The sequence below is a fragment of the Drosophila subobscura genome, chromosome U (genome assembly GCF_008121235.1).
Source record: "Drosophila subobscura isolate 14011-0131.10 chromosome U, UCBerk_Dsub_1.0, whole genome shotgun sequence".
Lineage (NCBI taxonomy): Eukaryota > Metazoa > Arthropoda > Insecta > Diptera > Drosophilidae > Drosophila > Drosophila subobscura.
In genome coordinates, this window is record NC_048534.1 from 9,827,107 (window position 1) to 9,853,010 (window position 25,904).

General features: G+C 45.5%; 9 protein-coding genes across 11 annotated transcripts; 4 read left to right on the forward strand and 5 right to left on the reverse strand.

Moving 5' to 3' along the window:
- LOC117901679 (intraflagellar transport protein 52 homolog) lies at nt 1-1,714 on the reverse strand. The gene is made up of 3 exons (XM_034812522.1): nt 1,431-1,714; nt 718-1,363; nt 1-655 (listed from the first exon to the last, which is right to left on the reverse strand). Exons 1-3 carry the CDS (start codon nt 1,541-1,543, stop codon nt 110-112), a joined length of 1,305 nt encoding a protein of 434 aa, XP_034668413.1. The 5' UTR covers nt 1,544-1,714; the 3' UTR covers nt 1-109.
- A 521-nt stretch (nt 1,715-2,235) lies between these two features.
- On the forward strand, nt 2,236-3,510 carry LOC117901682 (cytochrome c oxidase subunit 5B, mitochondrial). The gene is made up of 3 exons (XM_034812525.1): nt 2,236-2,334; nt 2,854-3,027; nt 3,084-3,510. Exons 1-3 carry the CDS (start codon nt 2,253-2,255, stop codon nt 3,188-3,190), a joined length of 363 nt encoding a protein of 120 aa, XP_034668416.1. The 5' UTR covers nt 2,236-2,252; the 3' UTR covers nt 3,191-3,510.
- A 73-nt stretch (nt 3,511-3,583) lies between these two features.
- On the forward strand, nt 3,584-4,230 carry LOC117901681 (cytochrome c oxidase subunit 5B, mitochondrial). The gene is made up of 2 exons (XM_034812524.1): nt 3,584-3,884; nt 3,943-4,230. The coding sequence occupies exons 1-2, from the start codon at nt 3,704-3,706 to the stop codon at nt 4,221-4,223; spliced, it is 462 nt and encodes a 153-aa protein (XP_034668415.1). The 5' UTR covers nt 3,584-3,703; the 3' UTR covers nt 4,224-4,230.
- Nucleotides 4,231-4,305: 75 nt separating this feature from the next.
- Nucleotides 4,306-5,834, reverse strand: LOC117901678 (tRNA (adenine(58)-N(1))-methyltransferase non-catalytic subunit TRM6). The gene is made up of 2 exons (XM_034812520.1): nt 4,760-5,834; nt 4,306-4,704 (listed from the first exon to the last, which is right to left on the reverse strand). Exons 1-2 carry the CDS (start codon nt 5,733-5,735, stop codon nt 4,358-4,360), a joined length of 1,323 nt encoding a protein of 440 aa, XP_034668411.1. The 5' UTR covers nt 5,736-5,834; the 3' UTR covers nt 4,306-4,357.
- A 373-nt stretch (nt 5,835-6,207) lies between these two features.
- LOC117901677 (equilibrative nucleoside transporter 1) lies at nt 6,208-8,102 on the forward strand. Its single transcript, XM_034812519.1, has one exon. The coding sequence runs from the start codon at nt 6,619-6,621 to the stop codon at nt 7,984-7,986; it is 1,368 nt and encodes a 455-aa protein (XP_034668410.1). The 5' UTR covers nt 6,208-6,618; the 3' UTR covers nt 7,987-8,102.
- A 2,186-nt stretch (nt 8,103-10,288) lies between these two features.
- LOC117901673 (pregnancy zone protein) lies at nt 10,289-16,488 on the reverse strand. Of its 3 annotated transcripts, none has more exons than XM_034812515.1 (7): nt 16,244-16,488; nt 14,386-15,102; nt 13,901-14,327; nt 13,487-13,833; nt 12,877-13,430; nt 10,682-12,783; nt 10,289-10,615 (listed from the first exon to the last, which is right to left on the reverse strand). In XM_034812515.1, exons 1-7 carry the CDS (start codon nt 16,324-16,326, stop codon nt 10,376-10,378), a joined length of 4,470 nt encoding a protein of 1,489 aa, XP_034668406.1. In that variant the 5' UTR covers nt 16,327-16,488; the 3' UTR covers nt 10,289-10,375. The 3 variants fall into 3 exon arrangements, with proteins under 3 accessions (XP_034668406.1, XP_034668405.1, XP_034668404.1); XM_034812514.1 differs by having other exon boundaries at nt 10,682-12,810; XM_034812513.1 differs by having other exon boundaries at nt 10,682-12,810; nt 12,868-13,430.
- Nucleotides 16,489-18,541: 2,053 nt separating this feature from the next.
- On the forward strand, nt 18,542-19,960 carry LOC117901680. Its single transcript, XM_034812523.1, has 3 exons — nt 18,542-19,059; nt 19,124-19,346; nt 19,410-19,960. The coding sequence occupies exons 1-3, from the start codon at nt 18,847-18,849 to the stop codon at nt 19,742-19,744; spliced, it is 771 nt and encodes a 256-aa protein (XP_034668414.1). The 5' UTR covers nt 18,542-18,846; the 3' UTR covers nt 19,745-19,960.
- LOC117901676 (protein ref(2)P) lies at nt 19,894-22,252 on the reverse strand. Its single transcript, XM_034812518.1, has 3 exons — nt 22,072-22,252; nt 20,284-21,753; nt 19,894-20,221 (listed from the first exon to the last, which is right to left on the reverse strand). The coding sequence occupies exons 1-3, from the start codon at nt 22,250-22,252 to the stop codon at nt 20,076-20,078; spliced, it is 1,797 nt and encodes a 598-aa protein (XP_034668409.1). The 3' UTR covers nt 19,894-20,075.
- Nucleotides 22,253-25,224: 2,972 nt separating this feature from the next.
- LOC117901172 lies at nt 25,225-25,844 on the reverse strand. Its single transcript, XM_034811826.1, has 2 exons — nt 25,467-25,844; nt 25,225-25,409 (listed from the first exon to the last, which is right to left on the reverse strand). The coding sequence occupies exons 1-2, from the start codon at nt 25,774-25,776 to the stop codon at nt 25,225-25,227; spliced, it is 495 nt and encodes a 164-aa protein (XP_034667717.1). The 5' UTR covers nt 25,777-25,844.
- Between the last annotated feature and the right edge of the window lie 60 nt (nt 25,845-25,904).

Sequence of the window (25,904 nt, forward strand, 5' to 3'; positions counted from 1 at the left end):
ACGAAAATTTCTGCTGATTTTGCCAGCAGTCGCTGCGCGGAATGTGCCGCTCTGGCTGGACGGCAGATGGGTAATCGGATCACCGCTGTCTGGTCTGCTCTGCTCTGGGCTAATCCTCTGCATATGGCCTGTAGCTGACTATTTGTCGTGCCACAATGTTGAGTATCTCGCGGGCTGGCATGTCTTGCTGTTCCCCCACAATGGCCGTTATCCTGGCGCACTCCTTCACGTAGTTCTCCAGTTCCCGTGGGTTGAGGCTGCGCCGCGCTGGCTCCTTGGACTGCAGCGCCTGCAGGCACTGGCCCGTCATGTGCGCCAACTGGGAGCGTGCCCCACTGAAGGTCTCATCCAGATCGTACAGCTCCAGCGGTGGGGCGGGCGGCTCGCTGAAGATGGGCGGAAATGTGGCCAACTGTAGGTTGGGCAATGGGATCTCAAACTGCGGCTTGATGATCCTCAGCGGTTCGTATTTCACGTGCAGTTGCTCGTACGTATCGATGACATCCTTCAGCAAACGATTGCTCAGCGCACACATCTCCATGTCGAACATTTGCTTGAAGTCTGTGGGCATTTCGGTGCCGATCGAGTCGATCAGGCAGGCCTTGGGCATGTCCGCCAGGAAGGCCAGATCCGTAAAGTGTTTGTTGTCGCTGAGCTGCAGCAGGAATCAAGAGATGTTAGCACTAAGAGGGCACATCTTACTGCCACTCCACTCACCTCCACATCGTTAAAGTCCAAGTGGGTGTAGCTTATGGCATCGCCACCCAACAGCTTCAGTACATACTCCAGGATGGCGTCATTCGTCTTGTCCTGCAGATACTTATCGTGCCAGATGTAGCCGGAGCCCAGGGCCAGTATCTTGCCGCCTTTGCCGTTGGTGTAGTAACCCGCCAGTGGACGATTGAAGGGATACACGACGGGACCCGTGGTCAGCAGCACATTGGCGGGCTCCGAGACATTCAGGGTGGCGCCGTAGGGATACTGAAAGTGTATCTTGTACTTCTCGTCGCTGAAGTCATAGTCCACCTTCTCGATGTCCAGCTTGATGAGGTGCCGCCACATGGACTCGCAGACAACTCCGCCACCCACAATGCACTCTTTGGGATGGAAATTCTTGTAGTAGTGCGGTCGCACCACATTGTCCCCGTTGATATAGATGCCGTACTGCTCCAGAAAGAAATTCACATTCGTGTTGAACTCCTGCTCGCCGCCCTCGCCCAGAAGTACCAGCAGACTGCCTCCGTCCACCTCCACGTAGTGTTTGAGCACTTCGAACTCATCCTCGGTGAAGCGATCCTGGGGCCCTGCCAGTACGAATATCTTGACACGCGAAAGCCGCTCCTTTTGCAGTTCGGCATCGCTTCTACGAGTGTTCAATGTTTGTTTACAATTCAAAATCAAATTGGAGTCTTTTGCCCCCGTATACTGACTGTTCCACATTCCAGTTGGCCTTCAGCTTGCGGTGCATCATTTTATAGTTGTCCGATACTTGAAACCGCTCATTTTTGGATGTATCAAAGCAGATTATGGGCTTATTAGACATTTTAACTTTCTGATTAAACTAAATTTCGTTTTGGTTTGTTTTGCATTTTATCGTTGCCTGGACAACTACAGGCGCCATCTAGCGGTTCAAGTGGCAGCACCGTGGTTTGCCGATCTGGCAGCATCCGCCCATTCTTTGGCGCTTCACAGCACCTGCCATCGCGGGACGACTCAAGGTGACCATTTAAGTATCCGTCTAATAAATTCCATTTTAAAGGTACATTAAATAATATAGGGTATCCAAACTCCCATACGCATGTTTTTAAAATGTTCCTCTCTTTTCTGTAGGCAATTTTCTGTGTTTTGAAGGGAAATTACGGTGGCTGAACTCTCTCGCAACATGGGGAATTTTCATCGCAACAGTGAGTCTCAACAGGCTCTCAAGTTAATCAGTGGCAGATAAATTTGGCAGATATTTTTATAATTTTTTAATGTATCAAAGATGATGGGCTTATTAGACATTAATAATTGACAGCTCTAACTAAATTTCGATTTCATCGTTGCCCGGGCCACTACAGGCGCCATCTAACGATTCAAGTGGCAGCACCGTGGTTCGCCCATCTGGCAGCATCCGCCCATTTTTCGGCGCTTAACAACACCTGCCATCGCTGTACTGCTGCACACTGTCCTTAAGTCTCGCTGTGTGAAAAATTACGAAAGAATTTTTGGTGTTCAATTTTTAGGAGCCACAAATTTTCGCGAAACGAACTATGGCATCGATCTGTGGACGCATGGCGCTCCGTGCCGCTGCACGCCAAAATGTTACATACACGCCCGTGCGTTTTTGCAAAAGTAAGTGCAGAAATCAAAGCGAAATCTCCAGCGCAGTCGTCACGTCCGCCGCCCCGTCGTGGTGTGTGGATTTTGGTGTGAAGGCGACTCTGCATCCGAGTTTCATGGCTAGGATTGCATAATATGACAACCAATGCACGGCCAGTACACACTCTGCGGCAGCCCACTGCAACTGGAGCAGCCTTTTTTGGCAATTGTAAATGCGCCTGCCTCGATGGGGAGGTTATGTAATAACTATGCGCAGGGAAATGTGTTTTATGTACACACGGCGGAGGGGGAAAGCCGAATAGCCAACGCAGTTCGCACCTCGACTCTGCCACTGGACACTATCTGAAGCTAATGACTTCGAATAGTTAGCCGATGACACAGAGGTTCAGTGCGGCCGTTTGGCGTTTATGTAACCCCGCGGATCGCTGCTGTTGCTGCTGCTGCTGCACAGCTGATCCGAGTCGCAGACGCTTATCAATCGAGGACACAATCACAATCGAATTAATTTGATGTACGATTTCCCTATTGCAGTGATGAACGACCCCTTGGAGCATGCCACGGGTATCGAGAAGCGTGAGCTGCTCGCCAAAGCCGCCGGCAATGAGAATCCCTTCGACATGAAGGTGTTCAAGCGCGGTGCTGGCACCAAGGAGAACCCCAACTTGATTCCATCGGCCTTCGATGCCAGAATTGTTGGCTGCATCTGTGAGTAAAAGCCACAGCAAATGAAGGAAACCCAAGCCAAACTCTTTATTTTGCAGGCGAAGAGGATCAGACCTACGTGCAATGGATGTGGCTGCAGAAGGGCAACCAGAAGCGTTGTGAGTGCGGCCATTGGTTCAAGCTGGTGGAGAAGGCAGCTGTTTAAAGTTATTATTAATTAATTAAATAAACCAATTAATAACAAGAACACACCCACACAAACAACTACTAAGCTAAAAGTCAACCAACACTTAGCTGTCCAAATAAAAACAGACATCAAACCCAGAAAAACAAAACGAAAACCAAATACCCAAACCCTCGGCAGCTATCAAAGGGTCAGGCAGCAGGTGGCAGGCAGCAGCTCTTCCCGTTTTCAGTTTCCACCGCAGTCAACGTTGAACTAAGGCGCGATGATGCTTAAGTATAAAAAATATCAGATAAACGATGAACAATAAAGGCAACAAAGTGATTTTGAGCGAAAGTAAATCAGAAATCGAAGTCTCTCTCAATCCCAGTAAGCCTTTCCAAATGTCACCATCGACTGTTTACGAGTTCCCTTCATTCCTTTCGAAACTGTGTAAGGGATAGGTGTCCGATCCCAAGCAAACAAACAAACAAAAATTGTATATATTTCCGAGAGATAATTTCTGTGCGGAAATAACTTGAAATTCTCGACAGAATGTCAGCGTATTTGGCACGCCTGTTCAAGGCGCAGGCTGCCTCCAAGCATCGTCTCATCTCGCAGTTGTCGCAGCACAAGGGAACATTCAGTTCCCTGCTGCGTCGCATGGGCCTGCAGAAGTGGGCGGAAGCTGCATCCTTGAAACGCCAAATTTCCACAACTCCAGTACGCATGGCAGGTAAGTGGAACAGGCTGCAGCTAGATTTGCCAAATAGCAACCAAATCCAATCTAATAGAAATGGCCGATGACTTGGAGCTGGCCACTGGCATTGCCAAGCGTGAGATGCTGCTGAAGGAACAGGGCTGCGGTGATCCCTGGGGTCTGGGCAAGATACTAAAGCGTGGCTCTGGCAGGCTGAATGATCCCACAGAAATACCCTCAGCATTTGATGGTCGCCTTGTGGGCTGTTTGTGCCTGGACGATCGCTTTGCCAAGTGGATGTGGCTGGAGAAGGGAGCACCGAAGCGTTGCGAGTGCGGGCACTACTTTGTGTTGAAGAAAGTGCCACCCGTTTAGGGGCAAATACACACAGCAGACACACTTATTCCTCCCTATACTACACACAGCACAGCGCAGCCAGTGATTAAACACAAAATTGTCACTAACAAATTGCTTACATGTATATTTCGCCAGTCGCTTTAATCTTTACTTTACTTTAGGGTAAAGCCCGTCAGTAGGTAGCCGCTGTTGCCGCTCATATTCACCTCCGGATGCGTGCGATTCGGAAGTATTTGATAGGTGCGCAACCAGTTGGAGGTTAAGTGGAGAGCGGTTACCTTGCCGGAGGTCTTTAGCTCCATGAAGGTCTCCTGCAGCAGCTCCTTGCACGTGCTGAAGACCACAATGGGTCGCGAGGGTCTCACAAGTGGGAGGAGTGCCTGCAGTATGCTCGATGGATGCTCCTTGGCTGCCACCACCAGGCTGTCAAACTTTTCGTGCATCAGCGTGGTGGCGCGCTTGTTTTCCAGCTGCCAGCGCAAGGGACCTTTGTTGTTGCCTGCAAATTGTAGAGGAAAATCAGTCGCTGAGTGGAAAAGGGATTAAATCCTTACCACTTGGAGGAGCCTCGTCTAGCTTGGGCTTCTTGGTGCTCGGCTCAACGGCCTCCGGCTGCTCTTCCGTGGGTGTCTCGGGCAGCGTTTCCTCCGCCTCCACTGCACTGGGCTCCGCGGGGGAGACACTTGTCGTCTCTCCCTGATAGAACTCCCTCAGCACCGAATACAGATTGACAGAGACGCAGCGCTGCTGCTGTTCCAGCGGCAGTTTCAATGCCAGCAGTGCCTGTTTCTGGGGCACATTGCCGGGATGCATGTGCACCAAGGTGCCCTCGGTGTCGGCGCCAATGGAGTTCATCATGGCCGCCGGCAGCAGGCCATTGGTGCCGCTCTCGTACAGCAAATAGTTGCCAAAGCCGCAGACTCCAGAGTAGGAAATGATTTGGGAGAGCGTGTCCACGCGTATGCCCATGATTTTCTCAGCATCCTGTCGATAGAATATGTCCACCATCAGGCGTATCGTCGGCTGTCGTATCTGCACAAACTCAAAGTATTTTTTCTCCTTTTTCAGCAGATACTTCTCCTGGGAGTACTCGGTGCGGGTGTGGAACGTCTTGGAGTTCTCCACGAGCTTCTCAATGATTTTGCTCGACTCGTTGCAGGCCTCGCGCAGCTGTTCAATGTCGGAGGACTTCAGGGCCTGCGCCTCCCCATTGTCGCATATGTCACGATTGTCGGCGCCACTGCTGGAGATGCCCAGAACTTCGCGCGTGCTCCTCAGCTCCGTGTCGCTGCACAGTTCAAGTGTGTGGTGGCGCTGGGCGCCACGCTTTCCACTCTTTGTTTCCTTAACGCACATCTTGAACGTGGAGCCATAGGGTTGATCCAGCAGCGACTTCAGCTCGAGTGTCTCCTTGCCCAATGTGGACGTCGCGTCTAGGCTGCCGAATTTCTGCAGCTTTGTGTACTTCTGGCGCTGTATGACTATGTAGTCGCCCAGCTGAATGTTGGGGGTGGTCACATCGGTGCTCATTGTCACCGTTTTCTTTAATAATTCTTATAAACAACGTGTTTTATCACAAAAATAAAACGCGCCGCGCGAAGAGGAAGACTTGTCTGTGTTGTGAAGCCGCCAAAGTTAGTGGCTCCCTAGTGATGGGAGAACTTCTATCCGTCTATCATCGATGCTTCGATGGATTCAATTTTAAATGCGGATCAAGTCTGATGCCATGATCGTATTCAGGCAACAGAGAGTTTATAGAAAATCTGGCCAACCTGCGTCCTTAACTTAAAATGAATTAACTCTTGTTTAAACATATAATAAATTTGATTAATAAATATCGATGGTTGTTTTCTCATCTCTAGCGGCACCTGTTGCAGCAGTGCTGCGTTATAGCAAAACTTGGTTTATTTACACAAACTAGGGTGTTTTTCACTTGAATTCACTGATGTGGCAGCTCCTTTTGCTTGCAGTTCCGTTCCGATCGAGTGGTTCCATCCATTAAATCAGCGATAATAATCTTATATTGCGATAGCGAGTACAAGAAACGCGTGCCTTCTGCGGAGCACGTAACCTTTGGGACTACTTCAATCTGTTCTGTAATCACGGAAATCAGGTACAGATAGTTGTCCGGCCATAACGATTGCCTCCGTGTTAGTGGACCACGTGACGACTAATCCCATAACCCCCCGGGCAGGGCATCTGAAGACCGACAGCAGGTGGAACAGCAGTTCCAAACGGAGAAAAGGAAAAATCAAACCTTCCCGCCCTTCTACTGGCTTGGCGTCCCTCGCCAGTCAACTGAATAACTGACCGTGCAACTTTTTGTGCTTCGTTCGGTATACGCCCCAGTAATTTGCTGTCGCCCGCATAATCGGAGCTGCGTCGAGCAGAGCAGAACAGAAGCCACGCAGCAATGGCCGAAGGAAAATCAGAGAAGCTGCCTTTTATTGGCAAGCAGCAACCAAAGCCGGTGACACTAAATCCTTCGTGGGAGTCGGAACTGCCGCCAGCCGACTCGAATGGCAAGGGTTCGGTGCTGGCCAAGCTGGGCCTGCCGCCCAAGGATAGGTACAAGATTGTGTTCTTCATCTTCATGCTGCACGGACTGGGGACACTGATGCCCTGGAACATGTTCATCACGGCCAAGTCGTACTTTGAGGACTTCAAGCTGGGTGAGAACAACACGGTGGCGACGGAGGTGAACTACAGAAGCACCTTCATGCAGAACATGGGATTTGCCTCGCAGATTCCCAATCTCCTCTTCAACTGGCTGAACATCTTCGTGAACTTCGGCGGCAGCCTGACCAGCCGGATAGTCTACAGCATCATCTTCGAGATTGTCATCCTGCTGGTGACCATTGTCCTGGCCATGTTGGACTCCTCCCAGTGGCCGGGCGTATTCTTCTGGACAACCATGGTAAGCATTGTGCTGCTGAACGTCTGCAATGGAATCTACCAGAACACCATCTACGGTATTGTGGCCTCCCTTCCCATCAAGTACACGGGCGCCGTGGTCCTGGGCTCCAACATTAGTGGCGTGTTCACCACCCTGATGTCCATCGCTTGCACCGCCTTCTTCGATTCGAAGCGGACCTCGGCCATCTATTATTTCGTCACAGCAATTGTGATACTCCTTCTGTGCTTCGACACGTACTTCGCGCTGCCGGTGAACAGATTCTATAGGCACTACGACCAGCTCAGCCAGAGCAACGAGAAGAAGTCCGACTCGAGGGCGGAGCTGAATGTTCCCTACTGGCAGATCTTCAAGAAGGCCTCGCCCCAGCTCTTCAACATCTTTCTGACATTCTTTGTGACCCTCTCGGTCTTCCCGGCCATCCACTCGAACATTCGACTCACGGACCGAGACTTTTTCATCTCCGAGGACTACTTCACCTTGCTCACGTGCTTCCTCACATTCAACGTGTTCGCCATGCTGGGCAGCCTGACCACCTCCTGGGTGCAGTGGCCCGGTCCAAAGTATCTGGTTGTTCCCGTGGCTCTGCGCCTGGTCTTCATTCCCCTGTTCATCATGTGCAACTATATACCGCCGGGCATGACCAGAACCCTCGAGGTGTACTTCCCCAACGAGTGGGTATATTGGGGCATTGCAGTCGTAATGTCCTACAGCTCGGGTTACTTGAGTTCGCTGGGCATGATGTATGCGCCGCAGACGGTGCATGCCAAATATCAGATAACCGCGGGCATGTATGCCGCCGCCATGCTGATTACGGGCATATTCTCGGGCGTAATGTTCTCGTATCTGGGTCCGTTGTTCTTATAACCTCGGTCATAGCTTCATTGCATAGCTTGCCCTCGACTAATACTAATACTAACACTAATAATACTAAAATGATCTTGTTAGCTTTTCATCATACCATTATTTGGACATTCATTGAATTTATTTTCGTTGTGACTACTCATTTTATACTAACTTCATTGGAAAATATAAATAAAGATTTGTACTTCTGCAGATTTCTGTGTTTGTATCCCCAAGAAAGGCAGGAGAAGCGAACAATTATTTACATGCAAATTATCGCACACAGAACCAGCAACCGAATGGTTATTTTTAGCATTTCGCGAAGTTTGCCCTAATTGGAAGTCACGGCATATACTACTTATTTAGACATTTACATACATATATGCTCGTATATGCATCAATTAGTGCAAAGGTCTAACATGTCAATGAAAGTCTCTCACAGCCTCTTCCGACACAGCCCAATCCCAAGCAACAAAGAAGGCTGCCGCCAGCATAAAAAAATAAAAACAGCATAAATAAATAAACCTTATCAACAGAGGGGACAAACAATTAGACGGGAGAATTGCCGGCTCCGCACAGTAGTCAACAGATACGACATATTCCTCCTATCAGCTGTGCTCATCGTTTGAGTGAAATGTATCTGTTGTTGCTGGCATGGGCACACATCTACCCCAGCAACAATCTTAAGGCGCGTCGTCTTATCGCCCTCCTATGGCTTGGACATAATTTTGAACATCTCAATTAAGTTAAGTCGTATCTCAGGGATGGCGCTATCTGCTATATAGCTTCAGGGGGCGCCTGCCACATCCACTTCAATGTACAGAACCAAGTTCAGTCGATTGGGAAATTTAATGGGGAACCTTCATACCGATCGGATCAAACCGAAGCAAAACCTCTCGACCTGGGAAGCCTAAAAGCCTAAGGTGGTCGTAGAAGCTGAGATAACGAAGGCTTGAATCTGCTTTGGAGACTTCGCAAGCACAGGATTTGAAGAGCGAGCGTATCATGCATCTATCCATTGAGGCCTAGAGAAGGTGACACCAAAATCAGGACTAATAGTAAGATTAAAGTCAAACCGATAGAGTGCTTGCCCGTCACGTAGGCTCTGGACACGCTTAGACATGGCAGCTGACGACAGTTTCTTGGCTATGGTATTGTCCTGTTTAAGTTGTTTCTGTCCTCATCTGCAATAAAAGTGCTCTTTCAGATTATTTAGATCTCGGCGCGGACAGAAGTTGACAAAAGTTGTTTACACTCACCTGTCGCTTGCTGCTTGTCGCTTGTTGACCGAGTGGTGATTTGGTGAATCGACGCATTTGTAGTAATACTAACATACTTGTATTATGTTGAATTTTGTTTGTTTTGTAGTGGCACAAACAACTTTGCGGCAAAAAAACCACCGATGACACACTATCGATCAAATCAATGGTTTTAGAATTGTGATTATCGATAATATCGACTCGATATATCGATAAAGTGAAATAATTGGAAGGGGCTTAAAATTTAAATTGCATTCTTTTTCTAGTGTTCGTTCGGCAAACAACTCTTTTTTGAGTTCAAAATTTTCAGTAACTTTTTTATAATATTCAACACAAAACTGAAGTACCTGGTCAATGCGGACTCATCTCTGCGACCAACCAATTTCGCAGTAGCGATTAAATATCAAAAAAAAAAAAAAAAATTTAAATTGCCTTTGGATTCGCATATATGTATGCATATGAATATATATGCTTGGAAATAAATGCACACTGCGTACTTACAGTGGAAGGTGTATCAGAAGGGACTCAGAATGAATTGGATTTCGAATAACAATTAAATTCAAATTCATAAATATTTAAAATTAATATATGTTTGTAAAGGAATATAAACAATCTTCAACAATATGAATAAATACAAAAATTAATGTGGTTCAGTGCCTATCGCTTCAAAGGTTATCAATGTTTACAGACTTTTTCTTCATATCAATGAAATATTTTATAAAATATTTATAATTTACATATGCTGAAAGATCATTGATCGTTGAGTTGCAATTGAATCGCGAAGCTGTCGAGAACAAGCATCGGAAAAGTCTCTGAAAACAAATTAAAATGTCTTGGATTCAGAAATTATTCTTTCTGTGGCTCCTTTTGGCGATTTTACAAAGGGCAAAGGCTGATTTAATTATTGCCACTGGAAATGGATGCCCATACCGTGATAACAATGGCAACTGTGTCAGAATAGGCTAAGAATAAGTGCAAATTCGCGAAGCTGTCGAGAACAAGAATCGGAAAAATCTCTGAAAATAAAACAAAATATCTTGGATTCAGATATTATTCTTCTAGACGCCTTCCATTATAATCACATTATTGCATTCTTTATTTATAATAGTGATTGAAAATCAGATAATCAGTAAATTTGGTTCAGATAGCTTAACTTAACACTTGCTCTTGCACTCAGAGTCTTCGCAAATGTCACAGAGCTTCGATTCGATTTGATAGAACTCGGTGGCCTTCTTGTTCGTATCATAATAGTCGTAGAGGACAACGGGTGCGGGCTTCTGATTGGCCACCGCATGGGTTCTGAATGCCTCGAAGGGTATGCACTTGAGCTCATCCCGCAGCAGATTCTCAAAGTAGACAACAATCACAGAGTCGCCATTCTTGGTTTCCACCAACTGCAAAGGGAAGGAAAGAGATTGTTAGAGATCAGAATGTAATGGAAAGACGAACAATGTACTTACCCGGACACGCTCAATGGCTTGGATGTCCTTAAAGCTATCTTCATCGGCGGTGTAGCCAGACGGCAGGGAGACCTCAAGAATGGCCATGTTGGAGGCCTTTGACTTGCCCTCCTCCACGTACTCCACACACACGGTCAGCTCCAGCTTGGCTGGCGAGGACTCCGGCTTAACAATGGTTTGTACTTTGAAGCTGGGCTTTGCTTCCTTCTCCACCACATTGTATTGATAGCTGATCTGCACGAGAGCTGCTCCTGTGCCCTTGGCCTCGAACTCGAGCGACTTGGTGCCCTGTGGAAACTCGACAGTCTGCAGCACCAAATCGTTCTCCTCCGATGTGCTCAGCTTCTCGGATTTCTCTCGCTTGCCCTTGTTCGAGACATTCACCTCCCACTTGGCTGCTTCATAGCCCGACTGCTGGGCGAACTTGATCAGAGCCTGCAGACCCACAACCGTGTCCTGGCTGGAGGCAAATCCTCCGAAACTATTGCGCTGAGCCACCAGCCAACGAATGGAGTTCAAAACCGAATCCGGTGTCTCCTGCTCCGTTTCCAGCAGCGTGAGCAGAGCATACGATGTGATCTCCACATCGTGGCTCCACACCCAGCACCACCAACGGCGACAGCCGCTGGAAGCACGCAGCTTCTCTGTATCCTCCGTCCACCAAGTGCGATCTTCTTCCTGCTGTGCCAGCGCTTTGAGGCTTGCCACATGTTTAGCTGCGTCTGGAGCCTTTGCCTTTTGCAGTGCATAAATCGCAATGGATTTGGGCAGCAATTCCTCGGACTTCTCCGTTTCGGCGCTCAGATATGCCACAGCCTTGTCGATGGCTGTCTGGTTCTTCTTGTCCTGCTCGAGCAGCGCCAGCAGAGCGTTGGCCGTGAGGGTCAGAGCGGAGCGCTGTGATCCATAGAAATATTCCCCAGCATCGGTGAAGCTGCCATTCTCCACCTGACGGCTCAGCAGGAATTCGTAGCCACTCTCCAAGCTCTTCTCATCCAAATCGATGATCTCTTTGATCTTACTAAACGAGCGCAGCACATAGGAGGTCAGCCAAGTGGAGCCATTGCGTTCGGGGTCCTCCTCCCGCCATTTGCCAGGACCGAAGGAGCTGAAGCTGCCATCATCGTGACGATAGTGCAGCATATTCTGGTAGCCCTCCTGCAGGTTTCTCTTGATGCGTGTGTCTATGGCGGGGGTCAGCTTCTTGATGCTCTTCAGGTAGTCCCTTACCAAGTAGTTGGGCACCAGCTTGGACATGGTCTGCTCGCCACAACCGCTGGGCAATCTCAGCAGATTCTCCAGGTTTTTGATCACAGGTCCCAGCAGATCGCCAACGAGTCCGAATTCCACGCGCTGCGAGTCCGGAACAATGTCCTCTGGCACCTCCAGCTCAAAGGTGTTCTTGTACTCTCCCACATCCTTCAGATTGACGAAGTAGGCGCGATTCTGATACTTTGTGATGCCTTCGGGGATAACCTTCAGCGACTTGTGCACAGCATCGCCAGCCAAGGGCGAGATGGCCGTAAATTTGAGCAAAATATTTCCAATGATCTTCGGGCGAATGAGGAATGAGGCACCCGCCGCCTCGTTGGCACCCACACGAATGACCTGAGTGCGCTTTTGATCGCCAATAACCTCGTTGGAGGCATCCACAAACTCGAACTCATCATCCTGATTGTCCAGCGTCAGCTCCACATCCAAATTCTTGGGCAAATAGTTGAAGACCAAAGCTGGCACATTGATGAGCTCTCCACGCTTCACGGAGTAGGGCAGACGGATGGACACGAAGAAGGGCTGGAACGTCTTAACGTTCACCTTGTGATCGGTCACGCCGAGTCCCTTCTCTGCGTTCAGCGAGAATCCAGTGAGCACCCAATTGGTGATCGTGTCGGGTATGGTCTTCACCCACTTGAAGATCTCCGTCTCCGTGTTTTCAATATCTGCGAATATCCAAGTCTCGGCAAAGTTCTTGCGCACCACTGGAGCGGCAGCAGAGGCTGAATCTGCAGAGAATCCTGCAGCTGGAACAGCACCCAATGCTGAGGTTGTTGTGTGATACATGGGAGCATCCTGCGCGATCGCTGTCTTCCGCATGGCCGAAACGGTGCCACCGCCAAAAGCAACACTTTCTGTGAATTATAATGAATGAATAAATGAACATCTTTTGTGGCATTTGTGGCCATTACCCAACTCACGTGGATAGCTAACTGGAGCGGTGCGATTGTAGAAGAAATAGGCATTGGTCATGGTAACCACGCCGCTGCGTTCGCCAGGATAGTAGGAGTAACCACCTTGCCAGGGTGTGGATGTGTCATAACCGCCCAGCCGCCAGTTGAAGGAATCCTTGTCCAGATCGTTATTACTGCCCAGCAGCAGTACGCTCTGATCCACAGCCAGCAGGCCAACAAATGACTTGGGCGGTGTCTTGATCTCCAGCTCAACATCGGCACCCGGCTTCACCTCCTCCGGCGCTGTGATCTCAATCTTGTTCTGCAGCTCAACCTCAACACTAAAGGTGTCCTCGGCATACCGGAACTCTCCCGTCTCATCCACATAGTACACATAGATGCGGCCATGGGGCGCAGTCAGGAAGGTGGGCTTTAGTGTGATGTTGTAGACCGTCTGGGGCTCGGCCAGATCCACTCGCTCTGTCTGCAGCACATTGCCACGTCCAATTATGTTGTAGAAAAAGTACTTGAGTGGCCGACTGGAGTTCAGGGTTACTTGGTACTCCTCGCCAATCTTTAGGCTGCAAAATATGAGTCGATTAGGATAAAAGTACAACTCAAAAATTATGCCACATACTTCCAGGTGTCCTTTGGTCTTTTCACTTCAGCCTTGAACCACTCCTTCTCCTTTTCCTCCTCGCTGGGGTCGGTCGGATCGATTTTCTTCGGCTCCCTGTAGGGATAGGTGGTGTAGAGCTCCCGCTTTTCATCGGCAAACTCCAGCTCAATGCTGTAGTAGCGCGTATAATTTTCCATGTCCGGCAGATCGGGCAGAGTGACCTTGAAGGGCACCAGACTCGACTCGTTCAAATGACTCTCGAACTCGAACGTTTTCTTCTCAATCTCCGGCAGTTCGGGCTGTTTTTCCTCACTGCCATAGTGATAGAAGCCATAGGTGCGACGTATGCCTTCTGTGAACTTTGCCTGGAAGCAAAATAAACCGGATTAAAAAATAAGCCAACAAGATGAGTCTAAACAGTGTTCCACTCACCTTAACAGGCGACTTGGTGTCTGTCAGCAGTGTGCCATCAACGAGAGTGATCTTAAAGACAAGCTCCTGCTCCTTGTCGGGCTTGAATGAGTAGCAGGAAGAAAAGTCCGGGCAGGACATCTCATAGCGGTACGGATAAATTTGAACTCCACCAGTTTCGTTCAGTTTCACGCCCGTAAAGTCCTCCTCGACAGTTGCCGTAATCTGAGCATATGCCGAGGATGTTTTGTGTGGCAAATAGCTGGCAAATTCCTTCAGATTAAAGTCCAACTTGGCCTTGCCGTTGACCATGTCCGCGGTGCCAATTACCGAGTGGCCGGGGAAATCGGTGCGCACGCTCTTCCCATCCACATTCTCCCACACACTGGTCTCATCCAGATGCACATTGACCAAAACCTTGCCATTGACAGGCTTGCCATAGGTGTAGCTGCAGACAAGCGAGAGATTTTATGAGATTTATTCTCGATGTGGAAACATTTACTTACTTGGCTTTAAGCACTACGTTCATGTCACCATCGCGTACGGACACCTGCTGTGTGGCATCCATTTTGACTGTGTATTTGGGCAGCACATACTTCTCCACCTCAAAGGAGACACGCTCATCGGAGCGATGCCAGTGGCCAAAGTGTCGTCCACCTGGATAAAATGAGCGGCCCTGCTGGCCTTCGCCATTCTGCACCAAAAGTGTCCATGTGCCCAGCGTGGCAAAATCGGAGAGCTGAAACTTTCCGGTGTAAACGCCACTTGTGGTCTTGATGTGCTTCTCCTGCTTGATGCGATTGCGCTTGGAGTCCTCGAACCACACAACCACATTGTCCTCGGCCGTGTCCGGGCGCAGGTTTTCGTCCAGGAAGATGACACGATAATTGATCGTATCGCCGGGCTTGTACTTTCCCTTATCCGTCTGTATCTTAATGTACGGCTTAAAGTCGTCATAGTTGAGCTTTGTTGTGTTCTCAAACTTCAGACCCGATATGCCCTCGGCCGTCAGATTGTACTCCCCCGTCTCGAGGGGCGGCAGCTTGAAGGTGATCTGCTTGAACTCATCTGACTTGGCCAGCTCCACCGTTTGGGTCTCATTGAACGAGGGTCCTGTGATGCCAATTTTGAGGGTCACCGGCTCTGAGGTCTGATGCACGGCCACGGCCACATTGTAATCGCGATGCGAGTGTATGGTTCCAGGGCCAACAATGGTGTATTTGCTGCAATCAAAGAATCGAATCGTTAATTATGTTTTTTTTTAGGTACAGCCCACAAAATGCTCATCTCCTCGCAGTATTTGTTGCTTATGTTGGAGCCCTGCGTTAACCTCTGGGATTATCAATTCTCCGAAGGTAATCATCAAATTCTGAGATGGGTTTTTGTGTGTGTCGCAACCAACAACCAATTAAGTGTATGTATTTATACATGAATTTCATTAGAATACTGGAGATAACGGTAAAGTAAATGTTCCTAGAACCTGATCCCCCAAAACCGGATGGCTTTATGATTATATAATCCGCAATTTGTTTACGAGCTGTTTATATTTTGTTTAACACTTACAAAAAACCCGAAAAACAAACTCTAATAGCCTCAAGGATAGAAAATGATAAACCTCCAATGTGTTGGTGTTGCTTGGTTTTAATTAAATTACATTCAAGCTTGATTGGCGGGAGGTTATTCCCTCGTATTCCCTCGTATTCCATATTTAACCTTTATATTCTTCTAATTATTAGTAATTATCTAGCTGGTCTTGATAGAGAGAGAATCGTACGATCGTGTCACTGATTAATGAGTTGTAAATTAACACACAAAAAAACCCCATTAGATCAAACAAAAGATGCGAAAAATAAATAATAAAAAAAGTTGGTTTACTTAAAAACTCAATTAGCATCCAAAAGTTTGCAAGGCAACAAAAAAAATGGCTAACATTAGGGTGATAGAAATGAACATACAGTGTGTTCCATACTTCATTAACTATTTCTTCATGTTTAATGGAAAAAATCGATTTAATTTTTGTACTTGCTTCACAATTAAATTTTGAACACTGTCCTTTTAACCACTCAAGGGCAAACTGGCAATAAACTAACAAATATACTACTTTGCGCTCGATTTAACTAACAACGAACCAGGTACTAAATATTTACATATGTACATATGTACACATACATATACATATTTACATGCATATGCATGTATTTATGCACTTATTTATGTATGAATATAGAAAACGCCCCATACATATATCTTAATTACCTTGAAACCTAACTTAATGATGCCCTACATGCCTGCCCATATAAATATTCATTAAGTTATCACGTATTTTGAACGATCCGATCCGAAAATTGACTAAACTGAACTTACCCCTCGCATTTTACCGGTTCCATCATCTGCAGCAGCGCGAGACTCGCACAAAAGGTGACAGCAAAAGCGTCTGCGCGACGCATTTTGTGTGTGTGTGTGTGTCGGCCGAAAGGTGGGACAGGGAAGAGCAAAATAAAAATAAAATTACAAAGAGGAAAACACTTTGAACGGGATGGGGGTCTGATCTTCGATTATTGTGAAGAAATATATTGCAAGCGCGGATACAACCGACGGGCCTCAGAGCTGAGCTGAGACTGGTTGAGTGGGAAGCCTCACAGATTTGTTATAGCATCGACAACCCAACAGATTCAAAGCCGGGCCTGACGACGCTGCTGACGCCGACGTGTACGTGGACAGTGGGCGCGAGTCATACAAAAATAAACACTGATAAAAGTTATAAGCAAATAAATGTAAACTTGTGTGAGTGTGCTTCAGTGTACATAATGTACTACACATATGTACAAATCTATTAGCAAATCGATGATAAGTTCAGGCCAGAGACAAACAAACAAAACCAGAAATAATAATAACAAAAAACGCCGGCAATCGCAGCTTGAGTAGAAGGTTGGGCTGGCCTTCTAGGTTTTATCATGTACAGTGGTTGGTATGAAAGTATATCCATATGTTGTTCAGTTATTGAAATATATGTTTATGGAAAGCACCTTATGTATATATGTACATATGTACATACATATGTACATGCATATACATTTACATTTAGCTTGCACTTGTGGAGTATTTCATCAAATCAAGTAATGACTGAACCGTTAATGATATCATAGCAGCCACAAAGCATTTCATTTTGCAAGTTTATAGAATTAAAAGGGTTTGTCCCTGATTTATCTGATTTTTTTCCATGAATGAATATGAAGTGCGATATGGCAGGTGTTGGTCATAGAACTCTAGTCATGCGAAGCTCAAATTAATTAATGTACGAGTATATGTACGTACATAAATCTGAATTTATATATTTCATCTTTGTTCTTTTTTCAGTTATTAACACTTTAATTGTCCCTAATAACTGTCGCTTCGTGCTTTAGAAGCTATTTGCTATCGCATTTCGCTTTGATTAGGCTAATGGACACGGTTCTACACTTTGTATATGGCTAAAAGTCATCACATTTACGTACAATGGATTGGTAGAGTTTCGGGGGGAATTCCTGAGAATAGTTTTCGCCGAACTATAGTTTGTTTTTGCTCTTAATGTTTGGAAAATCCCAACATCAAACTTGTAGTAATTGGGGGGTGAGTGCGTCTCGCTTTGTTTAAATTATTTATTAGCAACGAAAACACCAACGAAGCCGGCGCACCGATGGGAAATACAGCGTTCTACGCTTTTGCTTTTGGACTTATAAATACATATCAAACTCTCTCCCGCTCTCCCACGCTCTCTATCTTTCAATATTTACCTCTCTCCGAGCTTCGTCAGCTGTTGTTGTTTTGTTTCGCTCTTCTCTTTGGGCCAAAAAATGACGTCACCTGTGGTTATTTCACATGGCTTTGCAAAAGAGAAAAGTATATAGACAGTATGAGTAAAAACAGAAAGATATACTCGTACACATGTAAAAGAGATTCGCTAAACCGGATTATTCTGTGGTGAACCCCACCGCCCGTTGGTGCAGATAATCTGCTTACTTTGTGCTTTGGCCGTGTGCGAAGATTTAAATATGTAAATATGTACATATGTACATACATACATACATATGTACAGATATGTAAATATAAGCGGCTTGGCCTGTTGCAAGATTCTCAGATCTAGAGTGATTTGTATGTAAAGTTGTAAGAGCTAGAGACTTCCTATTCAATAAACACGGGTTATCGCGCACCCAAACAATGCATAGTAATTGTGCATGTACATATTTAGAGCTATTATCTCCACAGAAACAATACAAATTCCAAACACGAGCGGGGGACCAAGTGGTTTCCCCAACAGCAACAGTTTTCTTCCTTTTACAGCAACTACTCATTTATCAGGCCATTGCTTTGTGCCGCCATTTCGCAACACTCAACCAAAAACACTCGTCTGGGACAGTTTCTTGGGTTGGACCCAAACTATTATTTCTACACACTTCTCAAAAAGCAGCTCCTACCACGCAGTTATAATATTGATGGCCACAGTTGGAAAGTTTTGCATGAATAATACCGGACATTTGGCGCGGGGATAATTATACAAACTGGTTTTAGAATGTTCCGAAAATAATAATAATCGCAAAAATCACAGCCCAGCTGGAGCCACAATGGCAATCATCGCACCACACCTGGCTGCTGCTGCCGCTGCCGCCTTTTACGCGCCAAGGTAAAGCACGTGAACGAACAGCTGAATCACCGTGGAATAACCGCGCTCCACTTGTTTTGAAAGTGTAATTCACTTTTTGTGTTTTCTCGCATTCTGTGAATTCTCTGAGAGAACAGCGAGCGATCGCTGATCGCTTTTTCCAGCTGTTTCGTAGCGTGAACGAGTCAAACGCTGCCAAACATCCAACGCGAACAGACGCCGCCGACAGTTGCCACTTGCCATTAGTTTTATAGTGCCCAGTACCACACTCAACTTATCACTCGAACGTGCGCATCTCACGTACCAGATAAGGACTAATATCAACAACATGACCATCAACGAATTACAAGGCTGTCTTGGCGATGTCTGCGAGACAGCAGATCAGCATTTGGGTTCCTATAGCCACGCAGGATATTACTTTAGCTTCTGCAACCTCATCTCGCACATTCTTCTCTTCGGGATCACCGTGGCCATCGTGTACAAGTGTTTGTTACTGAAGCTGGCGCACACGGCTGGACATGCGTTCTACTGCACAATTGGCGTGAGTATATTAAGGCTTGAATCAATAAAATGATTCCCTTAAAACATTGCAATTCCACCTACAGTTTGTGTTCTTTATGGGCGAGGCTTTGTTGGTAAGAAACAGCAGCAGCCTAGAGGCATGGATCGGACACACCAACTTGAATCGCTTGCACGCGGTGCTGGGACTTCTGGCGTTCCTGGTCGGCGTTGGAGGTATTGCTATCAAGACCTGGCAGAAGCTGGAACGGAAACGTGAAGATCCCAACGCTACGGTGAGGCACTTTCGCAGCAATCACGGCTTCTTTGGTAAGTTCATCTGCACTCGCTCGAAACTCGTGTGGAAATGTTTAATTTATTCTCTCCCCTCAGGCATAGTCGGCTGTGCTTTTCTGCTGGGCAGCGTGCTGAGCGGCCTATCACTGTATTTCATCAGCAGCAGTATCGTTAGTCTGAAATTCCTCCACCGTTTCTTCGGCCTCATTGGATTCCTCGCGCTGATGGTCTCGCAAATGTTTGGCTACAATACGGGCTTCGGGCGGCGCCAATGGAAAGCCCACCACCAGAATCTGTTCAAGTTTTTCACATTTATTGCCACCCTAACTACCTCAAACTACGAATTGCGAAGATTTCTACGTGATATTTATGTACTGATATCAAGTAGTCTCTTCGAAGCAGAGCCAGGACAGGCGAGAGAAGAACTTTGAGTGAAGTTTCTCGAAAGAATCGTTTAGAAAATTTAAAACTAGAATTGAAAATCAATCAGGAAATGCATAAAATGAATTCTTTAGAAACCATTCAACATCTTATATTTGTTGTTGTTTATTTGTTGTGCCTTTATTGGTATTTTACATAGTTATACAGTGCTGCATGTGATAATATACTTTTGATTATTTGAAAGATAAAATACATAACATTCTCTATATATTGTTGTTGTTAATCAAACACCAAAAGGATCAAATCCTAGAACTACATTTTTTTGAATTGATGCTAAAGCTATTGAATATACGATTATAATTATTTATTTAAAATATGTATTTAGTTGCGACTCTGCGAATTGTGCATAATGTCAAGAGCAGCTGGTATATTGCCCTGGACCGACTCCAGTAGCTGTGTCAACCAGGCGCCCTCATTGCTGAAGCCCATTGCCATCATGGCGTGTATGGAGTCGTTGATGCGTTCATCTAATCAACAAAATGGAAAACGCATTAATATCTCTCATAGTTTATATTTGTTGTGGACTTACCGGTGTGATAGACTATCGGAGTGCGCTTTTCTTCGGGTGCAGCGGGCGCGGCTGGAGAGGTGCCGATGCTATTGGTGGTAACCGATGTGGAAGTCGAAGTGCTCACCGTATCAACTTGAGAAGTCTGGGTGTTGGCTGTGGCCTGCTCGCGGTGCTCTTCCTCTTGCATATGCTGACGCAGAAGCTCCCCCAACTGACCGAAATCACGCACAGGCTGTTGCTGTTGTGGTGCAGCAGCCGGCTCGAGTGGGTCCAGAGTGATTAGCGAATCAATGACTTGCCAGTCGGGATCCAAACTCTCTGAGCGGCGCTCCTTCACCGTCTCGCCGGTCACTTTAGTGTCAGTTGTCTTGGGCAGCAAGGGTTCCGTTTCAAGGGAAGCCACACCTGACGACGAGACAGAAGATGCTGATGTTGATTGGTTAGCGGATTCAGCCTGCTTGGCTGCCGACTCATCTGGTTTCTTGGCCTCAGTGGATGAATCTGTCGAGGCTGGTTTTTTGGGCTCAGTGGAGGAAGCTGTCGAGGCCGCATAGCTTCCGGAATTTGGCGACTCAGTGGGATCAATCATCTTGGCAAACATTTCGCTGAAATTGTTCAAGATTTCAATGCCCGCACGCATGTACTCGGGTGGCACCATCTGCGATAGACTGTCCAGATTAATAACTGGAGTAGTGGGAGTGCTGGCCTGGGACCCGGCCTGCGATGACTCTGACTCCTTAGTGCGTGGAGCAGCCACAGGCTCTTCGGTCTTGGTTGGAGCCGTTGCAGCAGTGCTGGTCTCCTTGTTTTCAGTTGGCTTCGATTCGGTCTCGGTTGCCTTTTGTGCCGTTGCTGTTGGCTCCGCAGTAGTTGCCTTTGTTGGCTCCTCCTTTTGCTGTTGTGGTTCGGCCGCTCGAGTGGTGTTCTCCGGCATGTTGACCATCATGTCCACAAACTGTGACAATACGCTGCCATGGCGGCGGGCATGTCGGCGCTCGCGGCGACTCTCCCTTGGCGATTCAGCTGTTGCTGCTGGAGCAGCTGTGGCTGCCTGGGCAGCCTCTCCGAATGGGCAGTGTCCGCGGAAGCGGTGGCCCGAGCGCCGGCCACATCTTGAATTGGCGCCACTTATCCAAGCCTCCACCACGCTTGGTCCATTATTGGTGGGCATGCGGACCATCAAGTGCTCTGGATGCTTGTGAGCTGCCTCACAGCATTGGCAAAGGTCAAAGTTCGGGCATTGGACACACTTGTAGCGGAATCCAACTACTGGCGACAGCCCACAGCCGTCACACTCAACGGTGTCATGGATGATGAAATTGCTCGGGTCATCAGCGGAGGGGGCAGCAGCCGTGTTGGCTGCCTTTTGCGCTTCCTCCACCACAGGGACAAGTGGTGCAATCTGAAGGTGCATATTCTGCACGCGTTTGGCCAGGAAGATTTCATAATCATTTTGATTGACAATTTCGATTTCGTCGTGATCGTGATCTGCAGACAAAGGAAAAAAAGCAAATGGCAAAATAGTTTTAATGAGTCATACAAATTTATATTTTTGCTTTTTTTCTTATCAAAGGTATTTTTCTATGTGATTCACACTGGCGATAATGGGACATTGCCGAATTTGTATATGGATAAAAGCTAGGCAATAATGGCTAAACTGTCAACACTGTCATCGTATGGGTTGCAATTACATTGAGCAATATGCATTTGTAATTTCGATCTGTGGCCGTCTGTGCCCTCAATGCAAATTAGCTGCACTTTCGACGTACTCGATGCAATGGCATTATATAACAGCTCTGAACTCACCAATCCAAAAGGTCCTGATCTCACACTTGGCCAGCTGGCGCTCCTGGAACAGATACATCTCAATTTCACGACGCAATATGTTGAAATTCTGAGAAGGCATTCTCAGGTAGGCATTCAGCTTCTTTTGGGGTCCAGCCACGTCTGGGCCCTGGTAGGTGATTTTCAACAATTTCTCCGCCATTTTCAAAGTATTTGTATTTATGTTTGACAATCTGTTAATGCAGTTTTAAGTTTATTATTGTTTTCTTTCGCAAAGGTAGCTGTCGCGTCGAGTTTTTCTTTGTGCTGCACGTCTACTACGTCGTAGTTGTTCAGTGGTTCGATTAGTTTTAGATTGCAAGTGGTCCGGCGAGCGACTTTTATACTGGTTAATGGAATGTTCTTGACGGTTCGGGGCTCAAAAATTCTGCAATTCACGTTCGCCTCTCCTGAGGTGGAGTTGTTTGTTGTTTTTTAAAAAAATTGTAGAGTAATGCCAAAGCTGGTCTTCTGCGGACTTATCGATAAAATATACCCGCCAGACAATATACCGAAATATACCTTTTCATTTTCAAAATATACCGCAAAATAAACCTTTTCCTCGATGTTGCTTATTATTAAAACATTATTATTATTATTATGCATTATTAATGTATAAGAGCAGCTTGAAAAGCAGAATTTTAATATTAATTAATGGAAATGGGGTATACAAGGACACATACTCCCCCTCCGCTAATGCAAGAGCCGCCAGTCCCACTAAAAGTAATCTCCTGTATGGATCCATTTTGCTTTCATTGTTTTATTAATCTTATATTCACTTTTCATATATTTTCAAAAAGTAAACAAAACAAAAAGGCTTCCTGAGCAGTGTAACCGTTCGGAATACGGTTTTCACCTCTGGTCACACTCTGCGGCTAGCTAAATAAATTGCACAGTTTGCTAGCAAACGTGTTTTCGGATGTGAGTAATAGGCTTTAGGCGGTAAAACTCAAATTTTAACCGATTGATGAATCATCCCTGCAACAGATTGTCTAGTTTCCATAATTGCCATTGCTTGTCAGCTAGTATACTTATTAATACAATGTTTCCATTAATTACATATTAAATTAAGTATTTTGTTGTGCTCTTGCGCGCGAAATGATTTGACCTAAAGTCTCATATAGATGAGATGTTCCAAGGTTTCCGTGACCCCAGGCTCATCGCATTTCCTGCAGCTGTATCGGCTGGTGATGCCTATTTTGGATGCATGCGCCGCAGCCAGACAGTGGCCTGTGAGGATTTCCACCAGCAGGAAGTCCCAACTAGCATGTAATATTAAATAGAAAATAAAAATGCACAATTCTTAGAATCCAGTACCAACGTGCTGCCTCCTTTGAATCCTTTATACTCCTTTATACAGACGCAACACTTTTTGCTTATTCATTTATTTAGATATTTTGATAGCTGTTACAGGAGGAACTCCTCCTAGAATCGTAGCATCTGCTTGAGATGTTTGTTTTAGACTAAAATTGCTTAGTTGGTTTAATTATGAATTTATTTTTATTTCACTGAACACTACGCATTTAAATTTACGTTATTTCATTTTACATTTATTTCGAAACCACTAAGGTAAACTTTTTAATTAGTTTTATCCAATTTGTATGCACTGTCCATGGAGATAATAGGTACATTGAGCTTGAGATTCTTCAAATTGAGGCTCTGCCACTTGTAGAATCGACCACAAGATCAACACAAATGCGGATACCTTCTGAATCCAAGACATTTGAATGTGGTGTTGTGTGGAATTTCCCCTTTAAATATTGTAGGATCTGCTTGAGATGTTTGTTCCTTCTCGAATGATTTGTAAATGCATGAGCAATTAATGTTACCATACATATATTTATAGGAAGAATAATGACCTTTAAGAGATTATTTTTCTGCACTCCATTGAAAAGCTAATTTACATATGTACGTATGCATATTGCTATTTATAAACCATATTCTGATAAGCAAGTCTGCTTTAATGAGTTGAATTCTTACTTTATTTCAATTTATGTTCACATTATTTATTGTTTTGTACATTGTATATTTCGAAACCACAAAAGTCCACTAATTCCTAACCCATTCTGATGCAGTTTCCATAGATATCAATATAATGACTAGTAGCATCACCCAAAAGATCCGCAAAAAGAAAGATAATTTCTCAATCCCAGACAATTTAATGTAATTTCACTGTTTTTTCCGATACTTGACAGCTTCCCGAATGTTCACTTATTCTTAGGCCTTTCTGATACAGTTTCCCTGGAAATCACGGTTTGAGCATCCATTTCCAGTGGCAATATCCTTTGCCCCTTGTAGAATCGTCAAAAGGAACAACAGAAAAAAGAATAATTTCTGAATCCAAGACATTTTAGCTTGTTTTCAAAGACTTTTCTGACTTGTTTTCGACAGTTTCGCGATTTAATTTCAACTCAATGGTCAATGATGTTTCATTGTATATAAATAATAAATAATTTATAAAATATTTCGTTGATATGAAGAGAAAGTCTGTAAACATTGATAACCTTTGAAGCGATAGCCGCTGAACCACATTATTTTTGTATTTATTCATATTGTTGAATATTGCTTATATTTCTACACAAAAAATATTTCATCAAAAAATATTATTTAAGAAGAAGAAAAGATTCTAGATGTTGGTTTTTGTCTGTTAGATCTATCTATCTATCTATCAGAGTATCTACAGATTGAACAAAAGGACTTCTTCGCCTTCAGCCCTCACTTCACGTAGAGTATTTATAAAGTCGTCTTTGACAAGTTCAAACATTTTAACTATCGATAGTGCAAATATTTGTATTCTTCAGTCACAACTTTGCAAAATTGCAGGTAAAAGTCAAGTAGAATGTCATGTAGTTAGTATCAGTCGCTGGCGGCATTCATAATTCGAATTTTATTACAATTTTTGTCGAAACATTTTGGAAATTTTCTGCATGTTTGGAACACAATTGATAATTCCCTATGATTTTTATATTTATTTAAATATAAAAATTTCAAATTAGTTTTTAAATGTATTTTGTATCAATAATTACTTTAGATCTTTCTGCTTTTAAGCTTCTTCAGCATTTCCAGTAATTTCGAAGGGCTACTGAAACCAGAATGAAATGGAATTTATTATTTAATGCTGGAAATTAATTTGTTTTAGGATACACACCGGCTGGGGCTTTGTGGTGCTGTCTGCTGTCTGCTTTCCATGTCAGTTTTTGGATCTGCAATTTTGGAATGGTTCTCGGGAGCGGTTGATTCTGGCTCTCTAACTAGATCCTTTTCGTACAATTGAGTTTCGTCTGGCTCTGTAGTAGACTGTCGCAGCATTTCGCCCATGTCTGTAGGTTAAATGGAATATACAAATATATTGGCTACCTCATTTGAGAGGTTCTTACTGAAATATTGCTCGGCCATCAGATACAACGATTGGAAAGTCATCGCGGGTGCTGCAGCTACGACCAGACCGTCCATCTTCAACTGTAAATTTTCAGCACCCTTTTGCCGCTGATCATAGTAGATGTCCTCCTGTTGAAATCCGTTGTCATTGTAGTCGTCATACAAGAACTCCAGCAGATCGTTGACCACATTTCGTGAGCTACCGCTACCCGGACGACTAGCCTTGACCAATACGGGCAGTGCCAGTATTTTTCCCAGCGCCAGCAGCAGCAGGGCAAACACGAACAAGCGATTGGTAAATTTGCACATAATCTTAGTCGTACCTTCAGCGCAGACAGGACCGTTGTGCTCTGACAGCGTGCGACGAATGAGTCGTGGTTCCACCACATAGAATAGCCTGAGCCTGGACCATGGATGCTGAGAAGCAAAAAAAAAAA

What these genes read in the sequence shown, in the direction of transcription:
- LOC117901678 (XM_034812520.1), bottom strand. Translation starts at nt 5,735, where the DNA reads ATGAGCACCGATGTGACCACCCCCAACATTCAGCTGGGCGACTACATA. An exon ending in AGACGAGGCTCCTCCAAGTG is followed by an intron (nt 4,705 to 4,759) that starts GTAAGGATTTAA and finishes TACAATTTGCAG; the next exon opens with GCAACAACAAAGGTCCCTTG.
- LOC117901673 (XM_034812513.1), bottom strand. Translation starts at nt 16,326, where the DNA reads ATGCGTCGCGCAGACGCTTTTGCTGTCACCTTTTGTGCGAGTCTCGCG. An exon ending in AACGTAGTGCTTAAAGCCAA is followed by an intron (nt 14,328 to 14,385) that starts GTAAGTAAATGT and finishes GCTTGTCTGCAG; the next exon opens with CTACACCTATGGCAAGCCTG. An exon ending in TAGCTATCCACGTGAGTTGG is followed by an intron (nt 12,811 to 12,867) that starts GTAATGGCCACA and finishes TATAATTCACAG; the next exon opens with AAAGTGTTGCTTTTGGCGGT.
- LOC117901172 (XM_034811826.1), bottom strand. Translation starts at nt 25,776, where the DNA reads ATGTGCAAATTTACCAATCGCTTGTTCGTGTTTGCCCTGCTGCTGCTG. An exon ending in GATGGCCGAGCAATATTTCA is followed by an intron (nt 25,410 to 25,466) that starts GTAAGAACCTCT and finishes TTTAACCTACAG; the next exon opens with ACATGGGCGAAATGCTGCGA.
- LOC117901681 (XM_034812524.1), top strand. Translation starts at nt 3,704, where the DNA reads ATGTCAGCGTATTTGGCACGCCTGTTCAAGGCGCAGGCTGCCTCCAAG. An exon ending in AACTCCAGTACGCATGGCAG is followed by an intron (nt 3,885 to 3,942) that starts GTAAGTGGAACA and finishes CCAATCTAATAG; the next exon opens with AAATGGCCGATGACTTGGAG.
- LOC117901679 (XM_034812522.1), bottom strand. Translation starts at nt 1,543, where the DNA reads ATGTCTAATAAGCCCATAATCTGCTTTGATACATCCAAAAATGAGCGG. An exon ending in GCCAACTGGAATGTGGAACA is followed by an intron (nt 1,364 to 1,430) that starts GTCAGTATACGG and finishes GAACACTCGTAG; the next exon opens with AAGCGATGCCGAACTGCAAA. An exon ending in TGGACTTTAACGATGTGGAG is followed by an intron (nt 656 to 717) that starts GTGAGTGGAGTG and finishes TTCCTGCTGCAG; the next exon opens with CTCAGCGACAACAAACACTT.
- LOC117901676 (XM_034812518.1), bottom strand. Translation starts at nt 22,252, where the DNA reads ATGGCGGAGAAATTGTTGAAAATCACCTACCAGGGCCCAGACGTGGCT. An exon ending in GATCAGGACCTTTTGGATTG is followed by an intron (nt 21,754 to 22,071) that starts GTGAGTTCAGAG and finishes CTTTGTCTGCAG; the next exon opens with ATCACGATCACGACGAAATC. An exon ending in TCCGATAGTCTATCACACCG is followed by an intron (nt 20,222 to 20,283) that starts GTAAGTCCACAA and finishes TTTGTTGATTAG; the next exon opens with ATGAACGCATCAACGACTCC.
- LOC117901677 (XM_034812519.1), top strand. Translation starts at nt 6,619, where the DNA reads ATGGCCGAAGGAAAATCAGAGAAGCTGCCTTTTATTGGCAAGCAGCAA.
- LOC117901682 (XM_034812525.1), top strand. Translation starts at nt 2,253, where the DNA reads ATGGCATCGATCTGTGGACGCATGGCGCTCCGTGCCGCTGCACGCCAA. An exon ending in GCCCGTGCGTTTTTGCAAAA is followed by an intron (nt 2,335 to 2,853) that starts GTAAGTGCAGAA and finishes TCCCTATTGCAG; the next exon opens with TGATGAACGACCCCTTGGAG. An exon ending in CAGAATTGTTGGCTGCATCT is followed by an intron (nt 3,028 to 3,083) that starts GTGAGTAAAAGC and finishes TTTATTTTGCAG; the next exon opens with GCGAAGAGGATCAGACCTAC.
- LOC117901680 (XM_034812523.1), top strand. Translation starts at nt 18,847, where the DNA reads ATGACCATCAACGAATTACAAGGCTGTCTTGGCGATGTCTGCGAGACA. An exon ending in CGTTCTACTGCACAATTGGC is followed by an intron (nt 19,060 to 19,123) that starts GTGAGTATATTA and finishes TTCCACCTACAG; the next exon opens with TTTGTGTTCTTTATGGGCGA. An exon ending in CAGCAATCACGGCTTCTTTG is followed by an intron (nt 19,347 to 19,409) that starts GTAAGTTCATCT and finishes CTCTCCCCTCAG; the next exon opens with GCATAGTCGGCTGTGCTTTT.